The sequence below is a fragment of the Eptatretus burgeri genome, chromosome 9 (assembly GCF_056783735.1).
Source record: "Eptatretus burgeri isolate ZD-2024b chromosome 9, Ebu_testis_v1, whole genome shotgun sequence".
Classification (NCBI taxonomy): Eukaryota; Metazoa; Chordata; class Myxini; order Myxiniformes; family Myxinidae; genus Eptatretus; species Eptatretus burgeri.
This window is the reverse complement of record NC_140969.1, coordinates 23,946,206-23,963,327: the sequence shown is the minus strand read 5'-3', so window position 1 is coordinate 23,963,327 and position 17,122 is coordinate 23,946,206. Positions and strand designations below refer to the sequence as shown.

At 42.9% G+C, this 17,122-nt stretch overlaps 1 protein-coding gene across 1 annotated transcript in view; it reads right to left on the bottom strand.

The window, feature by feature from the left end:
* Positions 1-17,122, bottom strand: part of LOC147019722 (neurexin-1-beta-like) — a 297,943-nt gene that overhangs the window by 25,680 nt on the left and 255,141 nt on the right. Inside the window, exons 3-4 of the mRNA XM_085894387.1 lie at positions 15,334-15,502; positions 12,847-13,244 (exon numbers count right to left, since the gene is read on the bottom strand). Of these exons, the coding sequence (XP_085750513.1) occupies positions 12,847-13,244; positions 15,334-15,502 (567 nt within the window). The remainder of the gene's footprint in view (positions 1-12,846; positions 13,245-15,333; positions 15,503-17,122) is intronic.

Sequence of the window (17,122 nt, the reverse complement as noted above, 5' to 3'; positions counted from 1 at the left end):
AGGTGCGTATCCATCCCCATCAACCCATTGAATTAACTCCAGAAATGACTTGGGGACATGATTTCCAATAACCTATGTTCACTTGCTTCTTGGTCATTTTCTAGAGTTACCTTTTCGGAATCGAGCATGTGGACTTGGCAACGTGCCCGTGAGAAGAGCGCTCAGCACAAAATTTCCATTCTTTCGTTTTTCTAAACTTCTTGAAATTCATTAACGATAGATTTTTTTCATTCTTTGAAGCTTTGCATCACCATTATCTTCAACGTTTTTGTCCTCTTTTGTGACATATCTCTTTCACTTCCTCTCCCTTGCCTTTGTCCATGCATATGCTACAACTACTAAATTACAAACTAACAAAGGTACCAGGCATTGCCGGGCAATGTCGGGGCCCTCCTCTCATCCCTTCCCCTACCCCTCTCTCTCCTCCTCCTATTCCACCCCCTCCATCCAGATTCCCATCCCAACCCTTCCCCTCCCTCATCCCACCCCATCCTCTCCCTTATCTCACCCTATCCCCTCCCTCCGCCCACCTCCACCTTTCCCCTCCCTCCACCCACCTCCACCCTTCCCCTCCCTCCTCCCACATCCACCCCACCTTCCTCCTCCACCCTTACCCTCCCTCCTCCAACACCATGCCACTTACCCTGATTCCTCCAACCCCACTTCCCTTACCCTCCCTCCTCCCACCACCACCGCTCACTCTCGGGGCAAGAAGTTTAAACGACTACTATAAAATACAGAATACTCCACAAAATAAAAACATTATTAGAATCAAACTTTCAAGGTTCTAACACCAAGTATGACACTTTGGACATGTATGGAACTCTGAGCTGTTTCTGCTGCATTTCATGCAGTTGGATATTTCCAATCAACTGGTTGTACAACTTGCTCAATCATGATTTTTATAAAAACAAGTCTGAAGACGACGATGGTTCACAAGCGGTATTTGATGATTTAGATTGTTTCAGAAGTCAAGGATGAGACAATGTGATAATGTTTGACCAAGTTATAAAAATGATCAACATGATGTGGTACGGGTGACAGGTTATTCGCTGCAAAATGTCGAAAACCTGGTTTCGTTCAACAACTTTCAAAATTTGACCTTTGCATAACCTTTAAAGGTCACAAAACAATGTTGTGGACATTAAAATAAGGAAACAGGATACATGCTACAGCTTATTGGAGTTAGTTTGTCGAAGAAGGTCGAAAACCCGGTTCGATTCCCACAACTTTGAAAATTTGACCTTTGAGGCCTTTAAAGGTCAAAGGTCAAGGATTATGACCTTTGGTGCAAAACTTCCTCTGGCACATTCCAGGAACAATATAACGTCATATAGGCTATATGGCATTTCGCACTCCTCGGATTATCCATACTTTGATGAAATCAGCATAAAAACAAACTTGAAGGGGGCGCCACGGACAAGGTGTTCGAGATAGAGCAAAATGGTTTCAAGACTTGAGGTGGGGAATGACCTCAAGATTATGCACAAAAAATAGTGTCATCCTAGCTCTCAAAGTTTGGGCGGTCGTATGATTTTTATGTCAAAATTCACAATTTTCTAAGTTTTTGACCTTGTGACCTTGACCTTGGGATGAAAATGAAAAATCGGACAATGACAAGTTTTAGATAATTAATTTTGCTATTCAAATACCGAAGAACCCATTCCATTCAGTCAATTCCCAAGGAGAAGTTAGATTTTTAATCCGACTACCCCCTAAAAATGGCTATTTTTTGGGCCTGTCTCCGCCCACAATGGGCGTAGCACACCCTCATCCAGGAAAACACAACTAGACATTGATATCGAACACATAACCAAGTTTCATCAAGATCGGATCAAAGTCCACGGAGTTATGCTCTGGACAGACAGACAAACAGACAGATACACAGACATAACAAATATAGTGGTCACTCTGGCTGGCGCTCGTGAACCAAAAATCTGCCTCTTCCCGGTCTCAGCCCTCCAACCATCACCACTTTCCCCACGATGCACGCGTTGTCCAGTAACCCACCACCGATTCAACTCCCAAAATGCAGGTTCACAGCACACATCCACACCTTCGTTCTCCCGTTTGTGGAACTCCCTTCCGATGATGGTCCGCTCGCTCTCTTGCCTCTACATCTTCAAGCAAGCGGTACACCACCGTCTCATGCCACCCCCTCATCCTCACCCTCAATTTTATGCGCCCATTAACCCCACCAACCCTAACCCAACCCTCCTACTTGTATGATACTGTTCACTTCCATCCTCTCTCTCCCCTCTTTTCCTGTTCATTCATTCCTCTACTAACTGTGCCCCCACTGTCAGTGCATTGCCTCTTTACCCTCTGTAACCTCGCTCTACCACGGGCCTCGATTGTGTTTATTTCAAAAGTATTAAAAGTACGAGGAGCAATCAAATATGTTTTGTTTTGTTTTGTTTTGAATACAGAATTAAGGCGTGTGGAAGACCGGGTACACTGAACGGATCAGGACGTAGCAGGACAAGGGATCAGTACAGGGGAGGAGGGGAGGGGGAAGGAGGTATACTAATCAGTTTCTGATTTTGAATCTCAATTGTAGTACAGCTGGAATAAAGAATCTGTATTTCTTAAGGCCCAATGCTTCGGGGACAAGTTCTTACAATTCTAGTCACATGTCTGCCACTCAATTGGTAAGAGAAACAATCAATCACAGCAACCACAAGCAGTCTTGTTGATTGATGGTGTTGATATAATCGAGCATGACAAGCTGATTACAAGGAACATGGTCCATGAAAAAGGAATTACTGATTCGGTTCTGATACATTATTCTTATAAATAACTACATAATCAAAAACTACCAATCCACTTTGCATTTATGGATCAAAGTACCTGCTTGGCATTTAGACTCTGACATGACTTAACAAGGGTGATTACATGAAAAGGAATGCCAAAGTGAACCTTCTTGTAGCATCGTTTTCACTCCAACCGGTTAATACATGGTGTGTTTCATTTGTGTTCGTAATCTAAATGATGAAAATAATAATAATAATCATCATAATAATAAAAACAGTACTAAGACGCTTGTCGGTCTGTCTGTCCCTCCGTCACATATCACAAGATGACAATGTCAGGAGCTTGTGAATTAAACGTTGTTTATGTGGGTTATTTAATGATATATTAGGGAGCACATGGCTAAACATGGATTTAATTCCCAGGACATATTTCACTGTTCTTTGCATAATATTGTTGAAGTCACATTTTACATTACCTGGAATTTCCGCAGGTACCTGCTGCTAGACATAAAATGTCATACCGATGCATTTCACTTAGATATCTCATCCACAACACTTGTGAATATACATTTTGAATGTTAATATACAGTCACTGCCAGATGCTCCCCATCACCGGTATGTTTTCCTCATCTTAAATCAATTGATTTTACATCTTATGTTCAACTTCTCACTGGGTTAATACAATAAACGTCAATTTTTATTTGTAAACAATAAAACTTCAATATCCCATAATGCTGTGTTGTGTGCTTTGCTGTAATATATATATATATATATATATATATATATATATATATATATATATATATATATATATATATATATATATATATATATATATATATCAGTTTCGACCCATTGCTACATTTAGACGATCCATTTCTACTCAGATATAGTTATAGTGTATCCAAGAACACCTCCCTTGAGTCCCATAGACCCAAGAGAAGTTTAAGTTGAAACCCACATAAACCCTAAACTGGCGTAACTCAGGAAAGTGTAAATGTACAAACTGCTTTGAGATATTATAACATCTGGTATAAAGGGCAAGTATATGAGCAGTCAGGCATATTGGGGGCTTCCTGGACCCCAAGGGAACTTCTGTAAGTTTTAGTAAGAAGGATATTCTTCCATTTTTCCAATTAATTAATCTGCGACATCCTTCGCAAAAACATAATAGTTCATTGGGAACAATTGTCATAGTATTGTATATGGGAAACATTGACATACCCTAATCACCACACAATGGGAACTAATTACCGTCGGGATCCAGTCTGCACTGTTATAAATCGAGTACTCCAATCCTCAATAAAATGTTGTTCGGTCTTCTAAAGACCGCCATCTGTTTGAACCCTTATTTAATGTTCTCTGGAATCTGTCTTCTATGTTCTTTTAAGGCGAATGTCAGGACATCAGGCCCCATAGTTTCAGCAAAGAAAGAGGGGTCGGGGTTGGGGGTCGGCGGTCCTTTTGCCCATCAAACGGGGCTCTCGTGCCAATAGCAAGCAAGAAGGGAAGGGCAAAGTACGTTATGGTTTGAGGTGGGGACGACATTACAAAAGCATGCTCAGCGAGGGGAATGGGGCAGATGCCCAGAATCAACCTCTGGAATAGCTGCATCACGATTGCTTCAGCTGCCGTGCTGGGTCTTACTCCCACGCGGCCAGCCAGGCTCTCTCCTGTCTTGCACTGGGCTGCGGATAGAGTTCGCATTCATACAGCTTCGCCGGGACTGGTTCCTCCTCATCGGTTCCTGCTCTTCCCGCTGGGGGCAGCCGGTCTATTTCTGTCTTGCCTAACCCTCACTGTTTTCTATCTCTCGTGGAATGACTGGGTCCATTATGGCGTAGTTATTTAAGGAATCTCCCGTTCATGTGTTGGTTTTGTGGGCGCGAGTATTCCGTAGGGGGTAAGGAGTTGTTTTTACCATTTTATCACCATTTATTGTTATATTGCTTCTATTTATACTCCCGCACCATGTGACTTTCGTGATTAAATTCAGTTGGTCTCAGCGTGAATTTCGGTGGTCCTGATCGCTGTGGCAATTTAGCACGTCCTCAAACAGACTAATCTGGCACGGGTGATTCACACCCACCACAGGACCGTGCTGTGCACTCACCGGCTCCGCTCGGCCATTAATTGGAATCAGGCACGTGAGACCGATTAGCGCAGCGTATCCACTGGCTCTGTGGTCCCACCAGCAGGGTATCGTGGCGATGGACACGTGATCCGGCTTGGGGCCACTGAATCAGTCAGGCACCGCAGCCACTTTCACGTGGCCCTCCGGAATTCACACCAGGTTACTGGGATGAAACACCAGCTCCAACGATAGTTATTCTGCAAATGCTACAATACTTGGAAGTCTTATTTCTGTGAAATGATTTTTTGATCATCGGAGAGTTAAGCGATTGTTTCTTTCATCGAATGAGTTACATTTTATCTGAGAGTGAAAAAATTCAATTGACTTCACAAGAAAAATCAACACAACATTAATATAAGAGGCCTCTGTTTTCGACCACCTCCTTTCTGGTCTTACACTCTCTGCTCTTTCTGTGCTTTGTCCCCCTCACGTTTCTGCAGGGCTCAGATGGTCCACGATCAACCCTCTTCTGGGGAAACTACCTAAATCCAGCATCACTGCTCAACTCCACTCATTTGTTCCTCTATTTTCCCTGTGGAACCGACTTCCACATTCTCTTCAATCTCATCCTTCCCTGCAGCGTTTTAGGACACGTGTTCACCACCATCTCAGATCATCCCCCATTGAAAACCATGATCTTTTCTATGCCCAATAACCCTCTCCAAGCACACTTCATTCCATGTTTCCAGTTTTTCCTTCCTGAGAGTTTGCTTTTGTTCCCATCCTGTCCACCCACACGTGTGCTCCCCGAGTCCTCATTCTTTCTCACATCCCTTATTCATCCAAGTCTCCGTCCATGTTGTCCCTCAACCCTGCTGTTGTGTGCCCCCGCCCCCACTCTCATTCTGCTGGTCTTTTTGTTCTTTTGCATCCTGATCCCTTCTATGTTCTCGCTACTCTATGAGCCTCAACTGTGTTTAAAAGAGAACCCCACTCGTCGATAAAGAATCGTCTTCTTGAAATTGCACGAAACATGAAAACAAAACATTTCGATGCAACACTTTCTTCCACACCTGTAATTTCCTTTGTGAAGATGCTCGGCACTTATTGGTGAAACACGTCGAGCACAAAGTATGCCGACATAAGGCAATCAGACAGTAAGTGCAGCTGGGCTGTCTTTCTTCGACGTGGATAATTTTCTCTCTCTTCAATTGATTGGTCAGTCTGAGGACATAATGTCACTGAAGACATATTGGGATATGCAAATGACACACCTGGCCTCACTTGACTTCCTGTTACCTGAAAGGTCACGTGGTGTCAAACAGTACACAGTTTTTCTCTCTCTCTCTCTCTCTCTCTCTCTCTCTCTCTCTCTCTCTCTCTCTCTCTCTCTCTCTCTCTCTCTCTCTCTCTCTCTCTCTCTCTCTCTCTCTCTCTCTCTCTCTCTCTCTCTCTCTCTCTCTCTCTCTCTCTCTCTCTCTCTCTCTCTCTCTCTCTCTCTCTCTCTCTCTCTCTCTCTCTCTCTCTCTCTCTCTCTCTCTCTCTCTCTCTCTCTCTCTCTCTCTCTCTCTGTAAGCTCAGTATTTGAAACTGCTGTCGTCTTGTTGAGAAAGTTTGCGCACAGAAACATGTATTCCGAAAAAATGATGCTTGCACATTTCCATTGAGATAAATATCAATCCTGATGCATCAATACTGATTTCTGCCATAGATGGAAATCACTGAGAGATGCAATCCCATTCCTTCCTATATTACATTATCAGAGTGTCATGTGTAAGCAGAAAGCTGATTAGTACTCGTATGTTAACCGTTTTGGGAAGTGAGCTGTGGCTGGCATTCTGAGTGTTAGCTCTCTTTTTGAGCTGACGAAGGGCTAATGCTGGAAACATTGCACACACCTCTTTTCCCATCGCGGTTAGCACACTAATGGCCTTCAGTTCATAAAATCCATTGTTTCACTTGCCCAGCGACGGAGATCAGCACAAGCCATTATTTAATAACTCGAGTATTCCCTTGCAAGTTTATTCCTTTGTGACGTGCTTTGTATGATCATGTTATTTGGGTTGTTGGGCTAAAGTGTGGATTTAGGTTTGTCCTAATGTTTTTTTTTTTAGAAACATTTTTGCATAAGAAAGCATTTATCAACAGAGACTGAAGCTTGTAAAATGCAGATTTTAACACTGCCAAAGAGGGATTATTACCCCCAAATCAGGCATCAGACCGGCTGGGGCTTATATTTTGGGTCCTGTCCATCCGTTAGTCTGTGAGTCTATCTGCAGCCACTATTTCAAAATGACTGGATACATTTCCTTCATATTTGGCACATGTATATAATAATAACTGGACAATGAGGCATGTCAAATTATTTTGGGCTTGGAGCAAATTTGTTATTTTGGAAAATTACAAAAATTATTTTATGCGAAAGAACAAACAGTACAGGATTGTATTTCTTATCAGGACCAATATATGTATATATATATATATATATATATATATATATATATATATATATATATATATATATATATATATATATATATATATATATCTATATATATACATATATATATATATGTATATACTGTATATACTGTATATATGTATATATATATATATATATATATATATATATATATATATATATATATATATATACATTTATATGTTCTTCTTCTTCTTTCGGCTGCTCCCGTTCGGGGTCGCCATAGCGAATCATCCGTATGATCCGCATAGTGATTTGGCACATGTTTTACGCCGGATGCCCTTCCTGACGCAACCCTGGTCGCCTCTTACGACACAGGGATATATATATATATATATATATATATATATATATATATATATATATATATATATATATATATATATATATATATATATATTATGTAGACAACAAAACGAATTTCCATACCGGATCGGTCAAGGCCCAGGTTAACAATGACCGCCACCGGTACCGGTGGTCAGCAGGGTACCAGTGGAAATTGTGCTACTGCTGAGTGAAGGAGGAGAAGGAGACGGGGAAGGCGAGTCTGGAGGCAGTGGGAGAGGGGGAAGGGTAGAAGTGTGGAGGTGAGAGTTGGAACTCTGAATGTTGGGACAATGACCGGCAAAGGGCGAGAGTTGGCTGATATGATGGAGAGAAGAAAGGTGGACATACTGTGTGTACAAGAGACCAAGTGGATGGGGAGTAAGGCTAGGAGCATTGGAGGTGGTTTCAAACTGTTCTACCATGGTGTGGATGGGAGGAGAAATGGTGTCGGGGTAATCCTGAAGGAAGATTATGTCAAGAGGGTATTGGAGGTGAGGAGAGTGTTGGACCGAGTGATGAGTGTGAAGTTGGAAATTGAAGGGGTGATGATGAATGGGGTGTGTGATGGAATATAAAGAAGATTTCTGGAGTGAGTTAGATGAAGTGGTGGAGAGTGTAGCCAAGGATGAAAGAGTGGTGATTGGAGCAGATTTCAATGGGCATGTTGGGGAAGGGAATAAAGAGGATGAGGAGGTGATGGGGAGGTAGGGTCTCAACAAGAGAAATGTGGAAGGGCAAATGGTGGTAGAGTTTGCAAAAAGAATGGAAATGGCAGTGGTAAATACATATTTCAAGAAGAAGGAGGAACACAGGGTGACATACAAGAGTGGAGGAAAGTGCACACAAGTGGATTACATCTTAAGTAGGAGATTCAACCTGAAAGAGATTAGTGACTGTAAGGTTGTGGCAGGGGAGAGTGTAGCTCGACAGCATCGATTGGTGGTCTGTAGGATGACTTTAAAGGTGAGGTTGAGGAAGAGAGTGAGGGCTGAACCAAGGACCAGATGGTGGAAGCTGAAGGAGGAAGACTGTTGCGTGAAATTTAGGGAGGAGGTGAGACAGGTGTTGGATGGTGGTAAAGATGGGTGGGATGATTGGGCAACGACAGCAGAAGTTGTGAGGGAGATAGCTAGGAAGGTACTTGGTGTGACATCTGGACAGAGGAAGGAAGATAAGGAGACTTGGTGGTGGAATGAGGAAGTACAGGAAAGTATAAGGAAGAAAGGGTTGGCGAAAAAGAAGTGGGATAGTCAGAGAGATGAAGAAAGTCGGCAGGAGTACAAGGAGTGGCGTCGAAAAGCAAAAAGAGAGGTGGAAAAGGCCAAGGAAAAGGCACATGATGAGCTGTATGAGAAGTTGGATACAAAAGAAGGGGAAAAGGATTTATACAAGACAATTGGCAAGACAGAGGGACCGAGCTGGGAAGGATGTGCTGCAGGTTCGGGTGATAAAGGATGCAAATGGGAATGTGCTGACAAGCGAGGAGAGTGTGTTGAGAAGGTGGATGGAGTACTTTGAGGAGCTGATGAATGAAGAAAATGAGAGAGAGAGGAGGTTGGAAGAGGTGGGATAGTGAATCTGGAAGTGGGGTGGATCAGTAAGGATGAAGTGAGGACTGCTATGAAGAAGATGAAAAGTGGAAAGGCGGTTGGCCCAGATGGTATACCAGTGGAGGCATGGAAGTGCTTAGGAGAGATGGCAGTGGGGTTGTTTACCAGGTTGTTTAATAAAGCCTTGGAAAGTGAGAGGATGCCGGAGGAGTGGAGATTGAGTGTACTGGTTCCGATTTTCAAGAATAAGGGTGATGTGCAGAGCTGTGGAAATTACAGAGGGATAAAGTTGTTAAGCCACACCATGAAGTTGTGGGAAAGAGTAGTGGAAGCTCGGTTGAGAGGAGAGGTGACGATCTGTGAGCAGCAATATGGGTTTATGCCAGGAAAGAGCACCACTGATGCGATGTTTGCTTTGAGAATGTTGATGGAGAAGTATAGGGAAGGCCAGAAGGAGTTTCATTGTGTGTTTGTGGATTTAGAGAAAGCTTATGATAGGGTGCCAAGAGAGGAGTTGTGGCATTGTATGAGGAAGTCGGAAATGGTGGAGAAGTATGTGAGGATCGTGCAGGATATGTATGAGGACAGTGTGACAGCGGTGAGGTGTGCGGTAGGAATGACGGACCGGTTTAAGGTAAAAGTGGGATTGCACCAAGGATCGACTCTGAGCCCTTTCCTGTTTGTAATGGTGATGACAGGTTGACGGACGAGATCAGACTGGAGTCTCCATGGACTATGATGTTCGCGGATGACATCATGATCTGTAGGGAGAGTAGGGAGCAGGCTGAGGCGAGCCTTGAGAGGTGGAGGTACGCACTGGAGAGAAGAGGAATGATAGTCAGTAGGAGTAAGACGGAGTACATGTGCGTAAATGAGAGGGAGGGTGGTGGTATGGTGTGGTTGCAAGGAGTTGAGGTGGGGAAGGTGGATTGGTTTAAATACTTGGGATCAACTGTCCAAAGTAACGGAGAGTGTGGGAGAGAAGTGAAAAAGAGAGTGCAGGCAGGATGGAGTGGGTGGAAAAGAGTTGCAGGAGTGATTTGTGACAGAAGGGTAGCTGCAAGAGTGAAGGGGAAAGTATATAAGACGGTAGTGAGACCAGCTATGTTGTCTGGTTTGGAGGCGGATGCGGTGACAAAAAGACAGGAAGTGGAGCTGGTGGTGGCAGAGTTAAAGATGCTGCGATTCTCGTTGGGAGTGACGAGGATGGACAGGATAAGGAATGAGTATATTAGAGGGACAGCGCAGGTAGGACGGTTTGGAGACAAAGTGAGAGAGGCGAGATTGAGATGGTTTGGACATGTGCTCAGGAGGGAAGCGGAGTATATCGGGAGAAGGATGTTGAAGATGGAGCCGCCAGGCAGGAGGAGAAGAGGAAGGCCAAAGAAGAGGTTCATGGATGCGGTGAGGGCGGACATGCGGGTGATTGGAGTGTCAATGGAAGATGTGGAGGATAGAGCGAAATGGAGACAGTTGGTCCGCTGTGGCGACCCCTAACGGGAGCAAGCCGAAAGAGAAAGAAGAAGAAGATATATGTATATATATATATATATATATGTATATATATATATATATATATATATATATATATATATATATATATATATATATATATATATATATATATATATATATATATTAGCAGGGTGTGCTTACACATTGTACGAAACATGCTTCCCCATTGTCTAGGGTCGCTCGCTTGCATTTGATTTTTCATTTCTTTATTTTCATTTATTTACTTTCATTTATTTATATTTTCATTTGAGGATGCTTTCTGATGGTTCTGTGATTATATCTGATGTATTGGCTTTGATGTCCATTTGCACACAAAATTCCCATGCTTCCCCATTGTCTTGGGTTGCTCACCAGCATTTTCTTTTAATTTATTTATATTTTCATTTATGGATGTTGTCGGACAATTCTGTGATTTTTTATTTTCTAGTGTAGCGACTTCGATGTCAATCGACACGCAAAATTTCAGCTTTCTATGTCACCCGGAAGGTTCCATTCTTTAATATCAGTGAGTCAGTGAGTGGTTATAAAGAGCTTTATATAAATACCAGTGGGGTGTGCTTCCACATTGTGTCGGCATATGAACTGTGCTTCCCCATTGTCTCGGGTCGCTCACTCACCTGCATTTGATTTTTTATTTATTTGTTTTTATTTATTTATTTTAATTTATTTATATTTTCATTTATGGATGCTTTCCAACGGTTCTGTGATTTTTTTTCCTGGTGCATTGGCTTCGATGTCCATCGGCACACAAAATTACTGTGCTTCTCCATTGTCTCGGGTCAATCAGCTGCTTTTTTTTCATTTCTTTTTTCATTTATTTATATTTTCATTCATTTATGGATATTGTCCAATGATTCTGTGAATTTTCCCAGTGTACAAGCTTCGATGTGCTTGAAACTCTGAGTGACCATCCGAAGGTAGCCATGTTTGCATGTAAAATTTTAGCTTTCTACCTCATCCGGAAGGTACTGATCTTTAATATCAGTCAGTGAGTCAGCCAGTCAGTCAGTGGCTAGAAAGAGCTTTAAATTATATATATATATATATATATATATATATATATATATATATATATATATATATATATATATATATATGTATTTGTTACCATCTTCACCACCAACATACAATGCCGATTTATTTATTTATTTATATTACACTTTACCATCACCACTGCCAACACATTGAATCATTTATTTGTTTCTAGAGACTTCATCATCTCCACAACCCATGTATTAATTAATTGATTGTGTAAATTCTGCACATCCCATTTTTAAGGTGCGGTTGAGAATTCATGTTGATATTTTGACTCTCTCTCTCTCTCTCTCTCTCTCTCTCTCTCTCTCTCTCTCTCTCTCTCTCTCTCTCTCTCTCTCTCTCTCTCTCTCTCTCTCTCTCTCTCTCTCTCTCTCTCTCTCTCTCTCTCTCTCTCTCTCTCTCTCTCTCTCTCTCTCTCTCTCTCTCTCTCTCTCTCTCTCTCTCTCTCTCTCTCTCTCTCTCTCTCTCTCTCTCTCTCTCTCTCTCTCTCTCTCTCTCTCTCTCTCTCTCTCTCTCTCTCTCTCTCTCTCTCTCTCTCTCTCTCTCTCTCTCTCTCTCTCTCTCTCTCTCTCTCTCTCTCTCTCTCTCTCTCTCTCTCTCTCTCTCTCTCTCTCTCTCTCTCTCTCTCTCTCTCTCTCTCTCTCTCTCTCTCTCTCTCTCTCTCTCTCTCTCTCTCTCTCTCTCTCTCTCTCTCTCTCTCTCTCTCTCTCTCTCTCTCTCTCTCTCTCTCTCTCTCTCTCTCTCTCTCTCTCTCTCTCTCTCTCTCTCTCTCTCTCTCTCTCTCTCTCTCTCTCTCTCTCTCTCTCTCTCTCTCTCTCTCTCTCTCTCTCTCTCTCTCTCTCTCTCTCTCTCTCTCTCTCTCTCTCTCTCTCTCTCTCTCTCTCTCTCTCTCTCTCTCCCCTATCACTCTCTCTCTCTCCTGATCACTCTCTCTCACTCTCTCTCACTCACTCACTCTCTCTCACCCCTCCCCAACCCCTCTTCCTCTCACTTTTTCCCCTTACCCACACTCTCTCCCCTCTTTCTTTTTCATTTTCTCCCTCATTCCCTCTTTCTCCATACGACATCTCCCTCCCCATCCATGCCCATTCCCACTGCCCAAAACACCTGAATGTCTCTGACTCCAGCCAAGGCAAGATGTACCAATGCACCGTCTTTTTCTTTCTCTTGCTCTTCTTCTGTGGAAGCTTGTGAAATTGGACTTGGACTCAAAGATGTGGGAGAATTTGTGCTTCTTGGTTCAGTGCTCTCCAGCCAAGAAGTTGAAGTTTGGACTTGTAACGTCGAGACTGTAGGCTCTAATACAGAGGCAAGGACAGGCGGACGCCCTCGGATCACCTGTAGGTGGCCATGTTTGCTGGTCATGTGATTTCCAGCAGCAGCCAGGTTGATGACCTTCAGGCCGTTATAGTAAAAGCCCCAAATTAAGCCAATGTAGGGAAGACCTTGGTCTTGTCCACCCAGCCTGATGCTCGCTTGGCTGTTGAATATTGTCAGCTGTCGAACTGGAGGAAAGATGTAGGAACAGAAACAAGAAAGGTGCATTACTTTCAATGAGACAGAAAGCAGAAACTCATTTAAAGAAAGGAATGTGGTCTGTGCATGGCAGATGGGAAAAATGAAGTGAGAGAAAAGGAGAAAGAAAATTTAAATTTATCACAATGTTGATAAGGACTGAGTACATTTTTCTTATCACATCAACAAACAAGGAAAAACGGGTGTTTTAAAGTCATGGCAAGAAGGTGGAAAAAAATATGATGATGACAATGAGAGAGATGTAAAACAAATGCCTGCAGGTGTATTAATTAATTCTGAAATTATTGGCTGTCCTCCGGAAGTGTGGTGTCAGTTGACTTTGATGGAATGACGATTGGCGAAAAGAGTGTGAGTGAATTAAAAATAATAATCACAATAATGATAATAGTAATAATAATAATGATGATGAGAAACCATGACTCTTTATAGAGCTCAGGGGCATATCAGGATGAGTCGAAATCATTTTCAAGAATAGAACCAATTTTGAACGGGTTGTCAACCTGATGCAGGATGCTCGATTAAAGGTGGCAGGAATTTGAATTTTTTACAAAATTTGAGTGGCTGAGATAACTTGCCCATTCTTCATAAAAGACCCTGAAGGATCTTTAACATCCACTAACGCCCAGTCCAACGTCCATCCAAGGGAAGGCATGCGCATCGATGCCTCTACGCTGCATGCAAAACACCACGATGACACTTTATCCATCCATCCATTGGAACCATACACTGTGAAGAGCGTTGGTGCTGCCTAAGCAGTCTCCTTGGCTATTGGGCACAATCCTGGACGGGTCACCACTCCGACACAGGATACTAGCATGCTGGTACTCATTTTGCCGACTTCGGAAGGATGACAGGCAGAGTCAACCCCACCTGGTATTAATTCAACAGCCGAGCGGGATTTGAACTCAGGATTCTAGGATCCCAAGCCCACCACCCTAACCAATAAGCCAACACCAGGATGACACTTTATCGCTGAGTGTGGATTCGACCCCAGCCGTGACAGCTGAGTGGCGAGTGCTGCGGCCAAGATATGATAACTCATTCACGATTAATAATGAGTCCTTTATAATTAAGGACATCAACAATATAAATGACTGAACCAACAAGGTTTGGTTTTTTTTTTTCAAGAGATTTTTCAAGAGAACAAGAGATTTTCGTGGTCGCGGTTAGCATGTAGAAAAGGGAGGAATTCACACAGTGGAGAAATCAATGAAATGCAGGTAAGGTCATTTAATTGGAAGAGTACAGGGGAAGAGGGAGAGGGGAGCAAATGGAAGAAACGAGGGAAGAAAGGTAAAATGAAGGGAAATCGAGAGGAGACAGAGATGGAGAAGGTACCCACAAGGGTAGTTCGTGCACTCCAGATGTGAGTTTCATTAGAAATGATTTACGATGGCAGTGTTAGTAATAGTGAGGGCTGCGGAAGAGGGAGAAAAAGAAGAAAAGAGTCGGTGGGCACCAGGGAATGGCAATAAGGTGGTGCTAAGAGAATGTACAGTGTTCTGACGGTTGGAAGGTGTTGATTCAAACCCGCCTCAGTCGTCTCTACAACTTCACGGCTTTCAGATATCTTTGATGCTGAGCTCTGTGGTGTCAGTTTTAAAGTTATTTCGACACGTCGGGCTATTGTGAGGTTTTGGAAAGATGTGGAGAGGAAATGAGGCTCGAAGTGGCAAGGCTGATTGTGGTTATGATATAAGTGCTTCGAAATGAAGACAGGTATAACAATGGTTCTTATAAGGTATAGTTAGCAATAAAGTGGTGCCAAAAAAATCTCTTGACAATTAGCATCGCCGATGATGAGCGATGGCAATCAGAGAAGAGCACATGTCTTTGTGAAAAAGGCAAATGTAATGGCCATCAACCATCCATCATTGTAAAATCCTTTTGGTAATCCTCTTTTTGCAATAAGCAAGGTGCAGCGCAGAGACACAATTAGAGAGTGTTCCAATACGAGGTTCAATGTGGTGCTCAAGTGAATGCAGGCAAAGTAATTTCATTCAGCAAACAAACAATCTGGCTTATCATGGCTTGGTGATGGACAATGTGCTCGCTCACTTTGAGGTAGGTGGTGCACAGGAGGGTTTCGGTCCACCTGCAGGGTAGCGTTTCCACCACGCCTCCAGAAGGTCACTACGTGGTGCTGCCCATCTGCAGGACTTCCCTGATCTAGCAGCTCAACATTTCCGGTGCCAACATTAAACGTCAAGCTTATGTGACCGTTTTCCTGCAAACCGGAGGGGACGAGGTCATCTCAGGACGGGTGTCCGGTAAACCTTGGCTGAAGTTAACCAAGCAGCATTCCCATCTGGTAACTTAACAACCAATTTTAAATATACCACGCCTGATCAGTAAGGCGGTGGCGATATAACAGATACAGGGAGGATGAAAATGAAGGAGTCTGTCCATTTAAATTATTTTTAAAAACTGCTTTAAAAGAGCTATATTAACAACATGTTTCACTAAAATTGCTTCAAAGAGTCTTAATGTCACAACACTGGCTTTGTTGGTCAACCTTGATACTCTTTCACCTGAAACAAAAGGCATTGTTGTTGTTGTTGTTCGTAATATTAGGGATTGCTTTTTTACCTTAACTAAATTCTTCAATTTATCTACATTTTCTATCCTTATCTCATGACTTTGTCTGCCACCTGTTGTCTAGATTATAAGAGAGCCGTGTGTGTGTGTGTCACCATTTATTCTCAGAGATGGCTGAATGGACCTTCGTCAAACTTTCAAAGGTTCATCAGTGAGTGTCGGGGAGTGTTTTAGGCAAAAACAAATTTTGAATTTTTTTTTTTAAGTTGAAATTTAAAAAAAGCTCTATAGTGGTTACACCTTTGTAGCCATGTGAGAGATAATATTAAATGACCCAAACCACATTCCTGAGTGGGTGTAGCAAAGTATTTTAGGCCCCCACAAAAAAAAAATTGAAAAACCAAATTTATTTCTTCAAAATGCCAACAGGATTAGAACAGCACTGGGCAATGCTGGGTGCTCCTGCTGGAAGGCCTATGCTATAAGAGAGCTGTGTTTGTGTGTCTCACCATTTTCTCATAGATAGCTGGGCAGATCTTTGTCAAACATTCAGAGGTTCATCAGTGAATGCCAGGGAGTGTTTATGGCAAAAATAATTTCTGAAGATTTTAAAAGTTGGTTTTATGGGGTGGGGATTATATTTTACTTGCTCTATCGTGAGTATAGGGAAGTGCTTACTGGGACCTCATTCCTTAGGAGGAGGAGAGGAGATTGGGACCATACTCTGTGTAGAGCATTTGTGCTGCTTAAGCAGTCTCCTTGGCTATTGGTGACAATCCTGGACGGGTCGCCACACGACACAGGATACCAGCATGCTGGTACTCATTTTGCCGACCTCGGAAGGATGACAGGCCAAATTAACCCCACCTGGTATGAATTCAACAGCTGAGCGGGATTCAAACTCAGGACCCTAGGATCCAACACCAACCACCCTAACCATTAAGCCAACACCAGGCATTCCTTAGAGGGTGTCAGGAAGTGTTTTAGTCCCCCCCTCACTCCCCCCCCCAAATAGTCCGGGCACCACTGGGCCCCCTGCTAGTTTTCTATAAATCCAAAAGTAACTGGAAGGGCACTCGGTAGAGCACGTACCTCCACCACGTAATGGCTGATCCACGAGAACGTATCGGGCCCAATACATTTTTGAAATATCATGCTATACAGTACTATATCGTTTTTGGCCCTCCCTCTCAATGGTGAAGATTCACTTAACAAAATTCTCGTATTCAGATCCAGATTCAGATCTTCACCAAAATTTAATCACTCCTTCCTCGTCACACACCCAAACAGTCCACCAAGTTTCGTCCGA